Source organism: Lissotriton helveticus, chromosome 11, assembly GCF_964261635.1.
Source record: "Lissotriton helveticus chromosome 11, aLisHel1.1, whole genome shotgun sequence".
Taxonomy (NCBI): domain Eukaryota; kingdom Metazoa; phylum Chordata; class Amphibia; order Caudata; family Salamandridae; genus Lissotriton; species Lissotriton helveticus.
The window spans coordinates 1,049,917,274-1,049,939,404 of record NC_136072.1 but is presented as its reverse complement, the minus strand read 5'-3'; the positions used below and the strand labels follow the sequence as shown (position 1 = coordinate 1,049,939,404).

Below are 22,131 nucleotides of genomic sequence, written 5' to 3'. Positions count from 1 at the left end.
CTCAAAAAAGAAGATCTGACGCTGGCGGAGAGAATGGAGTCCCTGGAGAATAATGCGCGTCGTAGCAACCTCCGTATTCTCAATATCCCTGAAGGTAGTGAGGAATCGGACATCAAGCACTATATCACCCAATTGTTAAAAGAATCCCTGAGATTGGATCAATCGGTTGAAGAGTTGTCTCTGGACATCCAAGGGGTCTATAGAGACCCCTTCAGGAGGAATCCCCAAAGAACAAAGCCGAGGAAAATACTTGTGAACTTCCACACTTACACCCTAAAAGAGTCCATCTTGAGTCTGGCCCTAAAGCAGAAGTCATTGAGTGGGAAGGGTTTTAACTTCCAGATTAGATCAGACCTCTCAAGGGCCACGCTGGACAAACAATGGGAGTTTGGGAGGAGGTTAGATGCCTTTAGGAGCCTAGGTGCCGTAGCCCAGTTAGTCTTCCCAGCGGCTTTGAAGGTTATGCATAATAATACAATGCATAACATACGATCAGTGCAGGCAGCTGATGAGCTGTTAATCTCTTTGGGGAGAGATAAGGACAAAAATAAGGGGACCTCAAGCTAAGTAGTAATATATGGTTTTTGTGGGGAAAAAAAGGAGAAGGAAGGGGAAAAAAAAAATGAGTTTAGATAAATTCACAAGTAGTGTTAAGGGAGATGGGAAGGGAAAGAGATGCTGCTATCAGTGTAATTGCTAGAGGAACTAGTAGAGTAACCTAAAGGGATTTTCTATTGGACCAGGAAATCCGTAAAAATTCTAATGCTTACTATAAAACTATAAAATCAATGTCCTGTTCCCCTATCGGAGGGTCGTTTATTTCTTTCTCTGCTGCTTTCTTTTTTGTTTTCTTTGTTTTTCTCTCTCTCACTCACGCACAGGTAAAAGGTAACGGTTAGTTAGGACAGGAACTCAGCAGGGGTGCTATCTTCTGGTATTTACAGATAGAGTAAGGGTTTCCGATGGGGCGGGGGGAGGTTTAGGGGAGCACGAAGGGGGGGGGGGGGTAAACATTTTTTTTTAAAAGTCCTCATTTTTTTGCTCGTTGTTATCTTCTTGGTTATGGAGAAATATAGGTCTGGAGGTAAACGTCGGTATTGTTAGTAGACGTTTCCTTGACTTGAGGGTTGGTATTGGGGGGCGGCGGAGTGGAAACTGCTTCCATGGATAAGTTAAAAGTTCTTTCTTGGAACATTAATGGCCTGCGTTCTAGTCCAAGAAAGTGGAAGATTATGCAGTACCTTCGCGATTCCAACGCTCAGGTACTCATACTTCAAGAGACCCATCTTACAGAAAATTAAATTCTTTCTTTAGTTAAAAAAAATAGGTGGGTCGATTTCTGCGTTTCCACAACACAAAATACTAACACTAGAGGAGTGGCGATTATCTTTAAAAAATCCCTAAAAGCAAGACTAGTTGATAAAACCGCAGACTCAGGGGGAAGATGGCTCATTGTCTCGGTAGTTATAGCTGGGGCCCCAGTCACCATAGTGGGCTATTATGGGCTTAACCAGGACGATCCATCAGCTTTGAGTTCAGTGTTTTCTCATCTCCTTCTTTATCCGGAACCAATCAATTTGGCCGGAGATTTCAATGTGGTCTTGGACCCTGATCTAGATAAATCCCCGTCGAACAGACAGATACTTCCATCTAAAACTAGGGCCTTCCTAATTCTAAAAATGAAGGAGTTTGGGTACGTGGATATATGGAGATTTAAATCTGGGCTAAAACAGGGCATCTCATTCCGTAATTACAAGTATCATCACCAGTCAAGGATAGATTTAGCGCTGGTCAGTCAGGAACTAGTTAAATCCGTGCAAAATGTTTATTTTCTTCCTTTCCATCTATCCGATCATGCAGCTTTGTGTCTGGAACTGGTCGGCCTGTTAAAAACCACACCTAGAACATGGTCGTTTGACCGATCCTTCCTCAATGCTCCAGACGACACTTCCTTTTTAAAATCAGAAAGCACAGGGTTTTTTCGATAATAACATCGGGTCCGCTTCCCCAGGTTGCGTCTGGGATGCATTTAAGGCTTTTCTGCAAAGGCCTAATCACCAACAAGGTCTCGTATAAAAGGAAGATCTATAGAGACACGGTCACCTCGTTGGAAGCCGATCTGGCTAAGGTGCAGGAGAATATTCTGTTACATCCTACAGCGCCACCAGAAATTCATAAAGATTGGCAAAATAAGCTAAGCACATTAAAAGGAGAATTGGGCTCAACCTTGAATGCACGAGTTCTCCAGAGATGGGAGGCCAGTAAGATGGCCCATTTTGAATATGGAGAATGTGCAGGTAAGCTCCAGGCGTGGAAGGTAAAAACAGATCGAGTCAGAAACAATATAGATCATATTAAAGTTGAAGAAGTGACTCACTTGGTAGATAGTGACATCAGAAGTGCCTTTCGTGATTTTTTTAAGGACATCTATCATGAGGACAAAACCATCGAGGTGAGGCAAGTGGATGATTGGCTGATCGGAGTATCCCTTCCTTCTCTTTCGCTCGACCAGAAAACTATCTTAGACAGACCCATTACGAATGAAGAGGTCATTAGAGCTCTCACAGATAGTAAGAAGGGCAAGGCATCAGGCCCCGATGGCCTCCCCTCGGAGATCTATCTGGCCCTATTACCAACAATAGTCCCTTTCTTAACCCAGTTGTTCAATCAGATCTTCCAGGAGGGGTTGTCCCCACCTGATTCTTGGAACGACGCTTCAATCACTCTGATATTGAAGCCTGGTAAACCAGCTGATAGCTGCGGGTCATACAGGCCGATCGCCATTTTAAATTCGGACTATAAGCTTTTTACATCTGTCCTTGCCAGAAGACTGGGTGAGGTGGCACCCTATATTCTACATCAGGACCAACGAGGCTTTGTGAAGGGTCGCCAGCTCTGAGCTGACTTACGATCTACTGGGAGCCATTGATATGGCAACCGCGGACTCTCTGCCCCTAGCTGTGATCACGTTGGATGCCACCAAGGCCTTCGACAGGGTGAATTGGACATTCCGGTCGGGGGTCTTGGGGAAATTCAACATTGGGGAGGGCTTCCGCAGAACGGTGAGCCTACTGTATCGGAACTCCACAGCTTCCTTATTGGTCAACGGGGAATTGTCTGCCCCTTTTAACATCACTCGGGGTACCAGGCAGGGCTGCCCCCTCTCCCCTCTCCTATTTGATTTATACATCAAACCCTTGGCCCAACGGCTGAGGGAGATGTTGATATCAAGCCTTTTATCTATGGGGGATGGGAGAGGAAAGTAGCCCTCTACGCAGATGACATTCTTATTTTGTTCCTCAGATCAGCGTACAGCACTCCCCGCAGTCATCGCACTGGCACATAACTATGGTGAGTTATCTGGATATCAAATCAATGCATCCAAAACGGAGATGATGCAGTAGAATGAGGCCGAGCCAGTGGCAGGGACTCAGCTAAGTCATTCTATGCGTTATCTGGGTCTCACCATCGTAAAGGACATAGATAACATCGTACCGTTGAACTTTGATATTGTTGCGAGGGACTGTAGAAAGCTTATGAGGTCTTGGTCTTCGCTCCCTCTTTCCATCTTAGGTAGAGCTAACCTGGTTAAAATGTCTATCTTACCCAAAATCACCTTTTTGCTCAATACTGTCCCTTTACACTTTGAACCCTCTATTTTAACAAAACTTCAAGGCCATATTAGTTCTTTTATTTGGAATGACCATATACCACGGATAGCATGGAAAAAGATCAGGCGCCGCAGAGAAAAGGGGGGTTTGGCAGCACCTGACTTACAACTCTACGCTTGGGCTTTTCAATGTTCCCATGCGAGGATGCTGCTTAAAATGCCGACTAATGTAGGGGTAGGCAGTATGTTTGCCGCACTACTTAGAGGAGAGGGAGTAGGCCAGCAGGGTTTTTTGCTTAAGTTCGGGATCCTACGTTTTTTAAAAAGGTTAAGTTAAAGATTTTGTTGGGTTTTACAAGGACATGGGTTAAATTAAGAGGTGCTATAAAGGTGGAGTACTTTGCAAGTAGGTCTCCACTGTGGGACTCTCCGGGTTGTCTGGTGTGGCTTCTCGATAGCTTGGCAACACCCCTGAGAGAGGCCGGTCTGGAGGTCTGGGGGGACCTCTATTCAGACGGTGTTTTGCTACCTTGGGATTACTTATCAGCCAGAGTGGGGTTGGGTCTATCAAGATTTAAATATCTACAGATAGTGAGTTGGGCCCATGCACAGAGCTCTGTTAGGGGAAGATTCCAAATGGGAGGGTATAGTAGAATATTGACCCTGATGATGGACAAACATCCTGTAACTAAGGAGATCTCGTTCTGGTACAATTTGTTACTAGAAGAGGTCGACGGTGACTTCATTCTACCCGAACCACTGTGGAGCTCTTCATTTATTGGAAAAGATCTCGAAAACATCTGGTCCTCCTCCTTTAAGATCCTGTGGGACACAGTGAAGCCAGCGTGGTTGCGTAGGAACCATCTTTTTACGCTACATAGGGCGTACTATTCTCCACAGAGGTTATCAAAGTTCTCAATCGACTCCACCGTGGCGTGCCCTAAGTGTGGGCTGCTCGCAGCCACGGATCTACACATGTTCTTCGAATGCCCATTACTGTCACTTTATTGGGACTCTAGCAGTACTCTGTTGTCAACATCTTTGGGGTATCAAATCTCAATCAATGCAATGCTCGCAATTTTCGGATCATCACTGGAAATCCACGGTCCTGTCAAAAAACTATTGTTCTAGTGTATCCTCTTGGCAAGGAGAGAAATCTGCAGGAAATGGAAAGAATCACTGCCTCCCACTCTGTTAGACTGGCGTATATCAGTTCTGCATACGTCTAAAATCGATCTAGCAAGATCTGATAACCCCGATAAACGTGGCTTTTGGCACCTTTTAAATTGGGTTTAAATTATTTTTCTTTTGACCGTGGTTTTTTTTCTTCTTTTTTTTCTCCCCACTGTCCGATGATTAACGCTGCTTGGTTTGCTCTCCTCCCTCGATTTACCCAATTGTCATGGCCTCCCCGATCTACAATGGGTATTGAATAGCAGCAATATTGTTCTTTCGTGGTTAACATCTCGCGGCGCACCCCTTGGAGAGCTTGAACAATACTGAGTGTCAATATCAGCCGGTTGATGGCACTACCAGTTTATCTGTGACAGTACAGTTCATTTCCCTCTCCTTGTGTTCCTATGTGGTTTTCCAAGGGCAAAATGAGGACAAAAAAAAAAAAAGAAGACCCACCGTGCAGCTGCTAACAACAGGACGACAACACCTGACTTGGCCCCAGCCCTACCGGCCTGTCGATCCTGGAACCTGCTCCTGCCTAATCCCGGCGACTCCTGCGGACAGCAACCTTAGGACACCTGGAGGACCTGCCTGCCTTGACCATCTTAAAGACTGGGACTCCCATCAGCAGAGGCTCTGTTGCAACAACCCACCTGGTGCCAACCAGGAAGCTCCGGACCAGCCCACTCTGCACCCGCCGAGGCCGGGCCCAACCGAACCAAGACCAGGAGGACGTCCTCCTGGCGACTGGGACCCGAAGTCCAGTGCCCAAAGACTCTCCTCGACGAACCAGCCGACGCCTGCAGACTCAGAAATAGGGGCCACCCCAACCGCGACCAGCCGAGGGTAAGCTTTTCCGACACCCAAAGACACCCCGGCGCCCTACAGCCCCCTGTGCCTCCCTTTGGGGTACCTACCTCTGCCCCCTGTGCCTCCCTTTGGGGTACCTACCTCTGCTCCAAGATCCCAACTTACCTCTCGAAGTGCTGGTCGCCCCTGGAGAGTCTCCGTCCCCGAGCCTGCAGCCTTTGTTCCTTTTTGACCTTTCCCATTGGATAACATTGAGCGCCCGACGGCTCTAGAGCACCCTGCACCCAGCAGCATGAGTGCCACTGGCTGTGCCACCTTTGTCCTATCCTACTTCCCCCCCCTTGCCCTGAGCAAGTGACCAGGAGCCCAGCTCCCACAGCCGCGTGGCCTGCTAGCCAGCAGCCACCAACCGATGGCCCCCTTTCCCTCATTGGATATCATTGGGCCTACCTACCTCTGCACCCGGCCGGCCCTGCGCTGCTGGGGCGGAACCAACTATACTTACCTGACCCTGGGGGACCCCATAGTCTACACCCGGAACCTTAACTTCAACAGTCAAGTACCCACCTGGAAACCGGTAACTCACTTATCTGCCTTTGGATAATAGTGACCCATTTTGACTCGAAAATGTTCTAAGTGTGAAGTTTTGAAAACTGCAAATATTCATATGAAATCAGCAGAAGTACGAATTCCGAAGTACTCACCTGCAAGCAGACGAGAAGCCCGCACTGTACCTTGCAGCCCAGTGCTGAACCGCAAAAGTAATCCTTACCGGGTTCACTAGTAATCTGTATTTTCTCCAGAGAAAGCCATTGTCTGCTTTTCTATGAAATTTCTTCTAAGTGCCTACTTTTGAAAACTTGAAATATTCTTTAAAAATCAGACGAAATACTGAAACACAATTACCTACCTGTTTTAAGTTCAGACCCCAGTGCTGGCCCTAGAAGCCCAGTACCGGATTACAAAACTAACGCGATCATACTTTACCTGCAACCTGAATTTTCTCCCATTGAATAACATTGTCAGATTGACATTGAAAAGTTTCCAAGTGTGAACTTTTAAAACAGCTTTATCTTCATGAAAATTCACCACAGTAACTAAAACGCTTTTGCTAATCTGGTTTCAGCTTAGACCCCAGGACTGAATCTAGGATCTAGTCCTGGAACTACTAAAGTAATCTGTACTGTAATCAACTGTGCTTTTATGGTAACAATCCATTGAGCTCAATGCTAAAGTGTGTCTAGACTTGAGTTACCTTCAGCAACTTCTCTACCTATTGTGTTCACCAACTTTGTTGCTTCCTTGCAAAGTAATTACATGAGAGTTCGCATATCTAGCAAAGTATATTTTTATGCCTGTTGGTTCTAAAAATAAAACAACTATAACTTTGGATATAAAAACCATTGGCCTGGAGTTCAGTCTTTGAGTGTGTGAAATCCTTTGCTGACTGAGTGTGTACAACAAATGCTTTGCACTGCCCTCTGGTACTGCTTTACTGCTCGACCAAGCTACCACTTTTGAGAGTAAGGTCAGTCCTGACTTTAACCTCTGTTATACCTTTGGGGTTTGTGGATTCTATACACACTGTACTTCATTATTGTCCAGTATATATAGAGCCACTTTCTCACAACTGTGGATTACACAAATACATTTCACACTTGTTGTTTAAGCACAGGGAGATTAGGTTATTTGCCCACAATCATGCACTGTTGAAACAAGCACTAAGGCCAGGATCTGAACCGTGGTCCCCAGATTTTAAAGATGGAAGCCCTAGACCACATCTCCTCCCCAGATAAGGCATCCTGTACAATACCCAGTCTATTCATCTTTTAATCCAAAATGCGTACAATGATCTATGTGCTCAAAGGTTTAAATTATTGATCCACTTCTGCCATTCAGCTTACCCTTTGAAATAGAGCAGCTTTTGCTGCTTAAGGCTACTTCAATTTTGCTATTGCTATAAGGAAACGACATAGCATTCCAAAATCCAGATTACTCCAAAAACATTTTTTTCTAAATACAGATAGTTAAAAATAATTTTATTTCCCACATTACGTAAAGTTAAATAATTTGGGATAACAGAAAGAAGCTACTGCTAGTTTTGAAGAGCTACAAACACGGATCATGAAACAGCACACCAAGAAATCTTTTTGTCGAAATACCTCAAGTGAAATTAATACAGAAACAACTGCAACATCTATAAATCATTATACATACCTGTGTATCAACTGGCGGTTCATCAGCAATTGCACGGCTATTGAGGTATTTAGCTTTATCTCGGTTATCAATTTTGTAATATCCTTCACTGCGGGCACAACCTGTAACATGTTCCCTAAGCCCATCTTCTCTCCTTTTCTTCTTGGGAGAAATAACACTGGTTGGTAGAAGGCGGTTAAGGACAAAAAATATTTTTGCACTTGAATGCATTTACTGTAGGCATATGGCAACAGATTAAAAATTAGATCTAGTTTGCTGAAGTGCCAGTAGATATACAATAATGGCCACTGAGAGAAAAGTAACAAGGACCAGCTAGCTAGTACATTGATGCACAATGAACATTTGGCCTTTTGTTTCCAAGCAAAATCTAGGAACAAGGTGAAATTATGAGGCTTGCTGAAAAAGTATGTTACAGGAAAGATTATATATTAGGATTCTTAAAAACACTGCACATTTAATGTGTAGGTTTATTGAAATGAACATCTATTCAACATTGATACAACTGCAAGCAAGTCAATGAAAACAAGGTGAATGAAGGAAGACAATTTGATAAGAGCATTATGCAAGACTGATATTAATTGACAACTACAGCATTCGAAAATGCAACTAAAACATTTAATATAAATATAGTCAATTAGTTGGATACATTTCAGTTTTTGATCAAAATTATTCTCAAATAATCATTGTGCCCTTCTCATAGCTATTCTGATAAAAATATGAGCAGATGGACAGTAATCTAAGGTGATGCCCACAATTGCAACCAACAACTCAGTTCTGAGTCAGTTGAATCAGACCAATTACATGATATACCCATGACAGGTTTATTTGGGGAAAGGCATGTCACCCTCTGAATCAACTGAAGGGAGTAGGTCCTCTCTGAATTGGATGTTCTTCTGGATAACCAGTTTTCCGCACTCTAAGATAAAGAGGTACTCCAACCAAAGCCATAATCATGGAAAACAAATGTAAGGAATACTGCTGAAACAGCTGATGAGCTGTGAAATTTTTGTTTACCAAATATCAAAAAACACTTGCATAATTTGGTGGCCTTTTTCACAGGTACGGGAACGCATGATTTATTTTGAAAAGGTCACAGTAATCCACTTATACTTGTTCGATAGGATAAAAGCTAACTATTCAGCAGCAACATTAGAAGAACGACCTGCAACTGAGGGAATATTTCTCATTAGTCACTTGGAGAATTAAGTGACTCTGATCACTGTCCAGAGTACCACTGCATATGTTCTTTCACTAGGAACAACTGATATTATGCCACCAGAAAATGTGCATTTTTCCAATCGTGCTGAGGGTTTTGAAGAAAGCATGGGTATATGGAAGGACCTTTAATCCTAATACCTGTGTGCCACTGGAAAGAAGACTTCTGCTTTGTTTTTCATTTCCAAATGAGATAGGAGATTTATTCGGGGTTTGACTAGACACACGTGTATGCATACTGGTTGTAAGCAGGTAGTTTCACTAAATTAAGCTTTGTCTCTTCGTCAGAATTCAATCTCACAGTCAAGTCCAATAAAATAAAGAGAACTCTTTATTTCAGCACACTCATGCTGAAATAAAGAGGAGGGCAAGGAGCATGACATTGGAGGCATGGTGCCTTAAATAAGTTTGTTTCCATGTGAACTAAGTTTTGGTAAGCAACCGTCTCCCACCACAAGAAAACATAGCTACAGTAAGGCTGCAAAATGATCCTCTTATCTAACCCTCTCTTCTAAATGCTTCATAAAGATGGGCCTTCACGACTGCAAAATCCATGGTCTAAAATGACTTCCCAGGTTAGCGCTAGAAAGAGGTTTTGCCACCACCTGCCATGGATCCTGAAGTTGAAACAGAACTATAAGATAAATGTCTGTGCTACACTCTGGAGTCCTACACAATATCAATACACCTTGATAAATGTCACCTTATTAGAAACATCCAGTGAATATGCACATGGGGAAGTTGACATACAACTGGAAAAGGTACAAGCCTTTCGAAATTCATCTATAATATTGTTGCACTGACTGAATGAGCATGATTGTATAAGTGTGGAGAAAAAGACAATGTTGTAGAGTACGCTTAGACATACACAAGATTAGTAATATGAAATTAGCAGCCTTTGCTTCTTTGTAGCCTAGAATAACACCACGATGGACGACTTAAAAAACAAACAGAGCAGACTTTCTAAAGTTATAAGTTCTTTCCAAGTAGGATTTAATAGCTAACGAACCAGACGAGGATGAATAAAGCCTGCCGAATGAGTGTTGTTTCTTAAGCTGCACAAAGTTTCTGGATTTCGGAACCCAGCCGGGAGCTCCCAAATATATACCTCTGAGAAGGTTGGATTACTGAATCCATCAGGAGTCCAAACATTTCCTTAAACTAAAATATTCAAATGTGGTTCTCATAGTTGGTTCCACTGAAAAACACAATTTTTTGTTGCAATACTCGCAGTAGCCATTGCACCAGTGGATCCACCTGGATGAATAATGCCTAGATAGGTTGTTTCAGTTTCTTTTCCAAAAGATGCATCTTGCAGAGTTGCTATACACTAGACCTCATCCTATACACTAATCCAAGCTTTGATCTTATCTGTTCTGCCCATTCTGACCAAAGCGCCTTCTCCATCACAGTAGGTCTGAGAAGTATGAGTCAACATTAGGTTACAAAGTTTCCAGCCTTATTTTAGTTTGTTTGGCTAAGACTTCCAAAAGTAGTCAGATAAAGCAGATTTCATTACAATATAACACACTTTTTATCTTTTCTGTATTACTTCTGGGACGGTCACCTACTCATCAGAAATGGTAGGTGGAATAGAATTTCTTGGTGCGAGCACAGGTACAAACTGCAAAGATGTTAGAGAAGAACCAGTATAAACAGTGTTGAACTCTTGAGAGTTGAACATTGGCTTATTATAAAGGAGAATGAAGAGGAGGAAGGTATAGAACAGTTGTATTAACATAGGCATTTATTTTTTTGATAGAACAATCTTCCCACGGATTCCAAACATTTTGAAATAACCCTAGTCATCAAACTGGGTTCTGGAAACCTGTATCTTTAGCAAGCGCTAGAGAAACACCTGTCCCAATCATCAAGACGACTTATCACCCTCCACTATCCATAGAGGATAAAAGGAAAAGAGAAAGCTACACAGACAATCAAATTTAGAAATCACAATCTTGAAGAACAAAACCTATCCTAAATCAGAAAGGAGGCTGCTGGATGATGTTGGAACACAGGACATTAAGTGCATTCTTCGTGAAAATCATTGTACCATGCTTTTGGATAGATATTACTACAGGAGCCCGAAAGAGACTCCCTGGAGACTAATGCCTGTATGGTGGCCGAAACGGGGCATCTGTTAGCAGCCAAATAGAAAAATAGGTTCAGCTTGCTTTGTGCAGGGCAAATTATTAAAAGGAAGCTGGTAAATGCTGAGAGGGACTGGGAAAATGCTCTCTGGGATGAGCTATCCACAGCCGTGAGCTCGAAGTACAATGTAGGATTTTGGACTACTCTGGCACAGAGGGACAGGGGTGGTAGGAAGGCGATAAGACTATTTTTTGCAACCCAAAGACTGGGTAGCGTAGTTTTCCAATGTATACTCCTGTAGTGCGGGCACAGCAAGGACAGTTATTAATCCTTTGTCCGCAGCAAAGCTGAAGACACAAATTACTCTGACACGAGTACAGGGAGACAGCAGAGACAATTAGGTCTAGTTCTTTAACAAAATGCCATGCTCTGACTGGATCCCAAATGAACTCTTCAAATCACATTTGGAAGTTTAGGCCTTCCATTAAATCACCATTCAATTCCATCTTAAAAGGATTGAAGATTCGCGCTACTTTGCTTTTTGCACAGATTATTCCAATCTATAAGAAAGGCTTGCATAGCGATACGAGTAACTATCGTCTGATTAGCTTAATTAATCTTTCACAGAAGATTTTCTGTAAGCAAGTTGCGGTACACCTCCTGAACTAGATTGAGACGGACACGTAATTTCCAATATCCAGGTGGGGTTCAGAAGTAGTACTAGTATGGTCGATCAGCTATTCAGGTTCAACTGCATCTTCTGGAAGGCAGTAGCAGTCAACAGGAATCTGCTTTTTCTAGCCTTTGTTGACTTGCGCGTAGCCTTAAACCTAGTCCCAAGGGCAACGCTTTGGTCAACTTTACATAAGGTGGACATTCTGCAAAATCTACTGACAATTCTTTTTCGGGTACACAAGACCAACTATGCTAGGGTCTGGTTGGGGGAGCAGCGACAACTCAATAAGAATGTATGTGGGGTCAGACAGGGATGTGTCTTGCCACCCACATTGTTCTAACTACATATAAACAATGTAGTGGGTCGGTTGTGACTCTCCTAAAGTGGCAGGCAGGAGAGTGCCCACGCATCTATTTGCTGGTGACATTCTGCTGATTTCAAATTTGTCTTTAGCAGCACCTGAATGATTTTTTTTAAAGAACATGGATAAGAGCTTAACCACTCTAAAATGAAATTAATGATATTTAACCCTGCAAAAAGCAAACATTGTAAATATATGCTGTATTCCCAGAACACCACCATAGAACAAGTTTTTAATTTTGATTCAGGGATAAGACTTACTTCAAATTTAGATTTGTCAATGCACGTCCAAAAATCCCATAGCTCCTTGCTATATTATTCTTTGTTAGTTGAAGATTTTTAATAAAATATAATTTAAGAGCTGCTCCGGCAATTAAGATTTACAATATGAAGTCTCTGGGAGCCGTTTTGAATGGCTTGGAAATTTGGGGCCATGTTAAGTGCAATATTCTTTCAGTCGCAGAAAATAGATTCAATAGGAAAGGTTGATTGATGAGATCACGCTCCCCCTGGCCTGGAAACAACTTTTACAATTTAGGTATCAGTCTCTTCCTACCAGAGCATTTTGTTCTAAGTGGGCTAATGGATATCATGTGGGTGTAGTGTGTCCAGTGTGTTGAGGAGCCCCGGAGATTATACTTCATATTTTACTCTTTTGCCCTGCTCATGGTCTCCACCGGTCTATATGGATATTGCCCCTGTGTAGGAATCTGAGCACCACAAGCCAACTGAAGGCATTTAGGATTTTAAGGAATGACATCTCCAGATGGGAGGCATTTGCTGTTGCGAGATACCTTATAGCTGCCTGGATATGGCGTTCAAAGTGCATTTGAGCAAGAAAAGTTCACAAGATGTTCAAGTGGATCCCCCCAGCCCCCTTCCCTCCGATTCCATAAAAACCGACACCCACGCACTCATCACTAGCAGACGGGACTATGGAAACGCTCTCAATGCCGGAATCAACAAAAACTCCTTCGCAGCCTCCAGACCGGCCAAAACGCCGCAGCCAGAATTATCCTCGACATCCCACGACTTTACCACACCACCCAACACCTCTATGACCTCGACTGGCTACCCGTCAAAAGAAGAACAACCTTCGAGCTGCTCACACACGCCTACAAAGCACTACATAACACCGGACCATATTACCTCAACGACTGAGTCTCCTTCCACGCTCCCAAGTGAAACCTCCGCTCAGCCAACCTCGCCCTAGCCACCGTCCACCGTTTCCACAGGACCAGAGCAGGTGAAAGATCCTTCTTCTACCTCACAGCCAAGACCTGGAATGAACTTCCCCCTTCATCTCCGATGAAGCCCTGAACTGCACCAATTCAGAAAGGACCTCATGACCTGGCTCTTCGAACGACCCTAACTGAGCTACTCCACCCCTCCCACCTCCCCCTGCTTTGAGACTAAGGTTTTATACTTTGATGGTTTACATGGCATTCAGCTATTGCTTGATTGGATTTATTGTGTTTTTTATGTGGCTGTGCTTTTATAATCTTGACTGTTTGAAAAAACGTCTTTGAGGACGATGATAGACATTTCCTAACTACAGTTTCTCATCATCTCAAAGACTCAGTAACTAGCCTAAAAAATTAAAGATCAAAGGTGGCCTAGGTCAACAAAGTGCTGAAACATTGCTCATTCAAAACAAACACCGTTTCAAACACTCACATCTAGCAAATAAGGTTAAGCAAAGGAATGGACAAAATCCCATGTAGAAACAGTTGGCAAATTTCTTACAATGTCACTTCTGGTCAGGTCGGAAGTTGTCTCTTTTAGCTTAGTTGAACGCACCCAGAAACCCTTGTATGTTCTTTGAAATTTCATGGCAGAGTCTTAAGCAAAAGAGTAACCATTTTTTAATTAAATGGTTTGCAAGATTAAGAAATATGGAAATCTAGTTATCCAACTGTGATCCTTAAGACAACATCAACAATAAATGTCTTAGACTTCGAAAAAAAAGAACGCACAAGAGGTGAGCAGCAGCAGTTCCAGGATGTCAAAGTAACAGCTCTTCCATGTCCGTTCTAGTTCTATTAGGACTATGACCACTCAGTAGAACCTTAATGTCCTCAAACCCAAAAGAAGATTTGGAACTGGTGAAAATACGTAATGCAAGCTGAAGCGCTAATCTAACAGAAAACCTTCAGCAGAAATTTCCTTGAGCATAAATGCAACAAAAAATGTATACGCAGTTTCTCACTCTAGGGGACTTGGTTTCTCCCCGGCAGAAGGCAGGGTTAGTGCACGATAAATATGCTTGACCTCTCCTTCACATAAAAATGCAAAGTGGTAGCCTCTCTTGAAGAACCCACTTCTAGTCCGGACTAAAGCATAGGTAGTTTCAACAAAGTTGGGAAGATAGGAATATAGAAATATTGTTTGAAATGCTTCATTAAAATATCCAGATTGTCTGTAAAACTGGCTGCAACCCATCGCAAAATAATGGCTTATTATGACATTTTTATTACTTAAAATAGACAAAAAATACAGGAACATTTCAACCTGGCTGTGACTGCATTCTTTTAGAGAAAATGTTCCTTGTCCAGGAATCAGAAGAAAACAGAACTCTAGAACATGACAATGTCTGTTCTTGTCTGGCAGGATATGTCAAACTAAAAAACAAAGCACCGAGCATGAACATCAATGAAAAGCCAAGGTTAAATTATATATGTATATTTTTTTGCCACTGACCAGCGTGGAAAGCACAAAAGCATAATTTGGTGAAGCTACACCGGTGAGAAAAGCGATAGATAGAATAAAGCACTGTATCATTAGAGTACAGAGTCATTGAAGTCCCATTTTAAAAGACTTAAGCAGTTTTAGGATGTGCATTTAGTGAGTATTGTACAGTGTCAGACAAGTTATTTGTTTGATATAAAGTTACCACCATCTCAGTTTGAAGAACCAAGAAGGGGAGCCAGCTACTGCACAAAATATTCCGGGTTGAGGTTTACTGTTGAGATATAATTATGTACATGAAAAACAAAATTGTATGACTTTACTAAGCAACTGCCTACTAACTGATCTCACGAAAACAGTTTGGCAACCATGTACAAAATAGACTGTTCACTTTATTTGACAGTTTATTTGTCAATGCCTTTGAACACAGTGGCATTTGTTCACATATAAATACTGTTTGAGTGTATAGCGTGGCTTTTCACCCTAGGGGTTATCCAAGCGCTGGTGTTCTGCGGCCTTAGTCGAACAGCAAGGTCTGGAGTCCCTTCCTGAAGTCGGTGAGTTAAGGAGAGGTTCAAAGGTAGAGGTCGTTCTAGGACTAGCTGGCGAGGTAGGAGAAGGAAGGACCTTTGCTGTGGCTCCAACGGATGCGGGGAACACGTGCAAGGGAGGCAGAGCAGAGATGTCTGATACTGGTCTGTTTGGGCAGGTTGAGGTTAAGTCTAGCTGCGGTGTTCTGAATGGTCTGGAGCTGTGTGAGGAGCTGTGTGGTGGTTCCGGTGGAGTCTGTGTTTCCGTAGTCATGACGGCTGGAGATGAGGGCATGGGCGATTGTTTTCCTGGTGTTGAAGTCTATTCATTTGAAGATCTTATGGAGCATGCACGGGGTGTGGAAGCAGGAACAGGACACCGCATTTACTGCTAGGGAATGGTGAGTTGGCTGTCTGGGATGATGCTGAGATTGCCGGCTGGTCTTAGGGGGTTGGGGACGAGCAGAGTGCAGCAGACCACCAGGTGTCGTCCCAGGGTGAGGTGCGGTTTCCAAAGATGAACACTCCCATCTTGTCCGTGTTCAGCTTAAGTCAGTTAAAATGTCATCCAGTCAGCGACGCTGATCAAGACGTTCCGGAAATTAGATCTGGTGGTGGCAGGGTCTTCCGTGAAGGAGAGGATGAGTTAGGTGTCATTGTCATATGAGATGATATTGAGTTTGTGGATGTGGATGTAGATAATGTCAGCCAGCAGTATCATGTAGATGTTGCAGAGGGTGGGACTGAGGGAGGAGCCCTGTGGGATGCCGTAGATGATGCTTATGGGTTCAGAGGTGAAGGGCGGTAGGCAGATCCTCTGTGTATGTCCTGTGGTGAAGGAGGTGATCCACTTGACGATGGTAACCCGGATGCCGATTGTGTGGAGTCAGTAGAGGAGGGTGTGGTGTGGTGGGATATGGTGTCAAAGGCCACAGAGAGGTTGGAGAGGATCAGGGCTGTAGTCTCACCTTGGCTGAGCAGGCATCTGATGTTGGTAGGGGCAATGAGGGCGGTCTCGGTGCTGTGGCTGGAGCGGAAGCCGGTTTGGGAGGTGTCAAGCACGGTGTTTTTTTCCAAGTGTTCGTTGAGCTGGCCATTGATGGCTTTCTCCAGGACCTTGGTGGGAAAGGGGAGCAGGGAGATGGGGCGGTAGTTCTTACCTTTGCTAGGTTCAGTGGAGGGTTTCTTCAGGAGTGGTTTAACTCAGTGAGTTTCCCTGCGTCTGGGACGGTGGCGGTGGTGAAGGGCGAGTTGAGAATGTTCATGAGGGCACTGCTGAGTTCTTTCCATCCCAGGTTGAAGATGTGGTGGGGGCAGGAGTCTTTCAGTGCTTCGGAGTGGATCGAGTTCATGATGGAAATTGTGGCCTATGTGCTGAGCGGTGTTCAGTCAGTAAGCAGGTGGTTGTCACTGGCGTCAGAGGATGTCAGGAGGTGGTCGAGGTCAGTAGATTGTGGGTCGAAGTTGCTGTAGATATCTGACATCTTGTTGTGGAAGTAGTCTGCTAGAGTGTTGCAGGGGGCCTGGGAAGGGTGGATCGTGTTTATAATGGCAGCAGTGCTGGGGAACTCTGACGATGCTGAAGAGTTCCTTAGTGTGGTTGGTGTTTGCCTCAATGCAGTTGGTTAGGGCGTTCTACTTGGCCTCCCTAAGGCAGTGTTGGTATTTGCTTAGGGCTAACTTGAAGGTGGGGAGGTCCGAGGAGTTTCTGCTGGAGTGCCATTGTATCTACAGTCGCTTGCATTCGCGCTTGGGGGGGGGGGGGGGGGGGGGGGGGGCGAGCGGGGAGGTGAAAATCAGGTGTGAACCAGCTGGTGTGCTTGCTAGATCTGTTGGTGATGGTCTTTCCCTATGGTGCAACAGAGCCGGCACCAGTGGAGATCTGGCACTTTTGCTTTCTGCAACTCCCCAGTAGGGTGTAAAAATTGATTCACAGACCTTCACAAATAAAAATACCTTAAACTGCAGAAATAAAGTCCAAGTACCTTTGCAACCAAAAGAATATAATTTTAAGTAAAAACATCAAGTACCAATTCAAGAGCAATGTAATATCGCTTTTAGGCACATCAAATTGTTGCTTTGTATGCTACCACAGTGAATGTTTAAAAAGGATATGAGGGTGGTAGACCCAGAGTGTGTCATTTAGCCAATCCATGCCATTATCTTGCTGCAGCATCTGGTCATAAGTGATGCACAGAAACTTGATGTCTTCCTCATCTATTCCCCCATTCCAAATATCATACAATACAGTCACTTCCTCAAATTCAGAGCGGGGCTTAAATCGTGCTTTGGGCGGAGAATACTCAGGTGAAGTAATTTTAGAAATCTCTACATGTCTCTTCTTATGCCTCTTAGGCAAATGTCTTTTAGACTTAAGTAAATCTTCATCTTTTAATTCATCAATATACTGATTTTCTATCCCCTTAAACGGAAGTTTCTCTACAAGGGCCTCACCAAGAATTTTTTCAGGGTAGCTTTCATTCCTAAAGTCTAATGTTACTGCTGCAGGATCAGTCATTCCCCCCAAATTTGTGGGACGTGCATCAAACAAGTCTTTGCTCACAGCACTTTCTGTCAAGGCAACTGGAACAGCGGGATCAGCACTTTTACAAGTATGGGTAACCAAAGAAAGGACTGAGGGAGGTGATCGTTTAGGTCTTCCGGTTTTCATCTTGAACAGTGGTGAAAGTGGTGGTGAAGATTGAATTGCAGGAGAAAACAATTCAGTTTTCACTTCAGCCTCACTTTCCTCACTCGTTAATATCCTGTCATCTGGTAAGCATGTTGAAGTTTCTGAAGAGTCCAAGTCCTCTGGTGTTAATCCAAGGTCTTTTTGGAGATCAGATCCGAGAGGGCTGGCAAATGGAACAGGAGAAGGAACACCATCAACATTGACTGTTAAGGAAGCACTTTTTGGTTCTTTAAACATTTTGTCATCTAATTCATCCACAGACACCTTCTTGGTGGAAGAAACATGAGAGAGAGTTGGACTTGGCTCTGGAAAAGTTGGAGTAAAATTAAAATCTCTTCCTGGAGTCCGTGGAATACCACTATTAACCCCGGGTGACTGGGACAGGTAAGAAAAAGGGCTCCCTGGAATGTGAGGAGAACTCAAAGTCAAGCTATTTCCTGTGAGAGGAGCATCACTGCCTGGTGTAGCTGGAACAGTTTCAGTACTCTGCGACTTCCCAAGAAAGTGAGATAACTTTGCCAATATGTCTCGACCTGGAGTCCTAGGAAGATCCTCTTCAGATAAAGTCTTGGTCACAGATAATACTTGTTCATTGATTTTTTCTGGTGGAGCCAAAGGCTCTTCTGCCTTAACAACAACTGCTGGAAGTGGAAGTGTAGATGGAGGAACCATGTAAACTGTAGGGTGGAGAGTCTCAGAATGTGAATGCTCTGCTATTCCCCTTCCAGGAGTCTTTGGGACACCATCTTCCTCCTCTTCTTGGATACATGGTAGTATGCAAGCTTGTACTTCGAAGTCGCTGTCATCTGATTTATTGAGAAAGCTGGATTCACTGGCAATAGAGACATCGGATGGCCTTGAAGGGGTGTAGGTACAGAGATTTTCAGCACCTTGAAATGCCATCTGACCTCCTGGGAGCTCGGATACGTAGTCAGTTTCCAATACTGGAACCAACTCCAGCTCGACATATGTTTCAGAGTCCTCATCTAAAAAATAAAAACCATATGAGAAAAATATACCAACGGAAGAGGTTTTCAAGACACTGTCTCACACTAAGCAGTTTTTATTTAGCGCAATACAAAATGTTTCATTTATTCTCAAAAGAGTTAGGGGATATTTTATTCACACAGCACGCAGAAATTAAGATGAAATGTAGCATGTGTATAAAAACAAAAACAGTTCTATACAGCTTGCAGTTGTAAGGCAGTAGCCCCGGGTTAAACATGTCATCAAAAAGACAAATCAGAAATGCAAGAATAGGTTTGCTAACTTTTTTATGACTAAGGTGTTACAAAAAATAGCAGCTGTTAGAACCTTTAAGGAAAAAGTCACTGAATAAAGGATTAAAAAGAAAGTTACATACCTGTAATACTAGCTCTCCATCATTGCCAAAGGCCTAAAAATCCTGCAAGAAGAGTACCTCTGTGTATTTCCTAGGTCAAAGACACCCCAGAGATATTTTAAATAGAATGTGGTCATTCTGATTAAACATAATAAAGTGAAAGAAAATATTGCTGCACGTAGGCTTTATTTATAGTTAGGGAGATGCATTTATATATTGAATGAGTGTTCGAGGATCCAGCAAATGTTACAATATTGTAACATTTATTCACTAAAATAAGATCTAATGAAGGAATAGGAATCTTTATGTCAGGCATTGTTTGCTTCACTACACCCGCCAGACCATTTAAAAAAAAAAAAAAAACAGCAAATAAATTAAAACTGAATACATCTTTCAAGTGGCTACATTTACCAGTCCAGGGGATTTTGTTTGATCCTGACTGAGGTCACTCAAAGGCAAAGTCTCCTCATGCAATCAGGTGCAAGTGGGGCTTGTTTGGGTGCAATATTCACTCTCACCTCTTCTGGGAGTGTTAACCCTCCCATCAACTGACTTTTTCCACCAGGTGCTTTTTAGCGGCCTCGCTCAGGACTGATTTCAGTATCAGTGGAGGAGGGCTTCCAAAGAACAACCAGTGAACATAATCACAAAAAAAACAGGCTGCTTTTCCTGAATATTCCTGGTATTTGTGTCTTCGCCATCAGATTTCAGCGAATGTATTAAAACGTTCTAAGAGGCTGAATAAAAGGTGTGTCTTGTGAGAGGAAGGAGAAATAGGAAAATTAGGAATTTATTATGTTTCCATTCTCCACTTTTGAATATTCTTAGATTGATTAAAAATGTTAGGCAGGTTATTGTTTATCACTATGCAACCAAATATCACACTTTTTAAAAACATAACTTGTATTGTTTTATAGAAGCAGCTGCATTACATGTATAAAAGTGGCACATGTACCCTCCGATATATCTCATTACAATATAGTGCTGAGCAGCACAGTCAATAAATCTATGAGCCACAATGGGCGCTTCTGCTGACAAATCTTGTTCTTCATCTATAAACACGATCTTCAATACAGTTCACAGTCTATCCATCCAAAACCAAAATTCAGAAGGGTTACATCTACAAACCACTGAACTAAGGGAGCATATACAGTATATCAATCAACTAGTACTAATACACAATATGCAGATGTTTGTGGGAGTATGCCTGTATATAGATAGACTTTCAAGGATCTCTAACCATCACAATGTGGGAATATGTGCTATACCACTGCTGAGTGTAGCTACAGTCAATCTTCTTCCTGAGTAGGTACCACCTGTCCCTCGCCGACAATCCGCTACAATTGCATCTAGGCTTGTGAGAATCCAGCGGACTCAGCCTCTTTTTACCTCTAACCTAAGTGTGGAGCCTTCACATTCTGCCCACATATTGAGTGCTGTAACCCATTTTCTTATATTAGGCCCCCTCAGATTTTTCCAATCAACAGACATCTGTCTCTGAGCTAGGACTAAACCCAGATCAAGAAATCTAGTGGTTACCTTCAGCGCCTTAAGCCTCTGTGGTAGGCCCAGCAAAGCACACCGCCGGACCAGTGGGGAATTTCCCGTAAGTAGCCAGGTGAATATAGAAAATGTGTCTCACCCTGTAAGCATCTGTGCTGGCATGCAGTGCTGTAGACTCACATGCTCTGCATATTCCTGCTTTAGAGTGTTGGGCTCGGACATGTAAAACTTATTTTTGTTTGAAGAAGTATTTTGGGTCACAAGGTATAGTGTCTCCTCCTATGACTGGTAATGCACACAAGCATCGACTCCATAGTTAGATTGTTTTCCCGCACAGAGGGTGAGGATGGAAATGGAGCATGAACATGCTGAATAATGACCAGGCCAGCAGAAAAGGTATGAAAAAAAGTTCAAGGAAAAATAGATCTGCAACAACTGAAGCAAATGAGGAGGAGAGTGAGCGCATGAGAATCTACAGCACTATATGCCACAAACAGCTGCTTATAGGGTAAGTAACATTTTCAGTTTGTGGCATGTGGCAATGTAAAGGATCCCCCCCAAAAGCAGTGGCTAGCAGATGATGTTGTAGAGGATTGGAAAAGTGTATGTAGTATAGCCTGGCCTACTTGAGCCTGTCGCCATGCTAGGACATCCACGCAGTAGTGTTGGACAAGTTACTTACCATCGGTAACGCCTTGTCTTGTACAGACAGTATATAGCTGCAGATTCCTTACCTTTGAATTTCCCAGGTGTGAGAATGGATCTGGAAGATTTTCTTCGAGCAATACCCCTGTGTGCCGGTAAGTGGTGTTGGTCGGCTCCACGTGACATCGTCCGCGCCGGAAGTGACGTCAAACTCCTCTATATAGGCACCACCTCCGCGGGCTGACACCAGTGTTTTTTCATGACTTTCCACAACAGAAACACACAGCAATGATGAGTACTGACATTGCTGTATTTAAAAACTTGGGGCCTGAAAGGGACCAACCTTGACCGTAGAAATGTGTACATGGTGCGGGAAGATTAAGGCATATGAGGCGAGGTACTATCTCTACCAGAAAAGGCATTACCAAAGGTAAGTAACTTGCCCAGTTGATAGAAATCTATCTCCAGATTCCTTACCTTTGAATTGATTTCCCAAATAATAGCATGCCCAGAGGAGGGACTGCGAACATGTTTCAGACTAGAAAGTCCTACAGGACCAAACAGGCAAAATGGCTG

General features: G+C 43.3%; 1 protein-coding gene across 2 annotated transcripts in view; it reads right to left on the bottom strand.

Moving 5' to 3' along the window:
- The window catches only part of SETD1B (SET domain containing 1B, histone lysine methyltransferase), a 396,685-nt gene that overhangs the window by 81,753 nt on the left and 292,801 nt on the right, over positions 1-22,131 (bottom strand). For both annotated transcript variants that reach the window (XM_078667538.1, XM_078667539.1), the window contains exons 13-14: positions 17,489-19,051; positions 7,814-7,977 (exon numbers count right to left, since the gene is read on the bottom strand). In XM_078667538.1, coding sequence (XP_078523664.1) covers positions 7,814-7,977; positions 17,489-19,051 — 1,727 coding nt within the window. The remainder of the gene's footprint in view (positions 1-7,813; positions 7,978-17,488; positions 19,052-22,131) is intronic.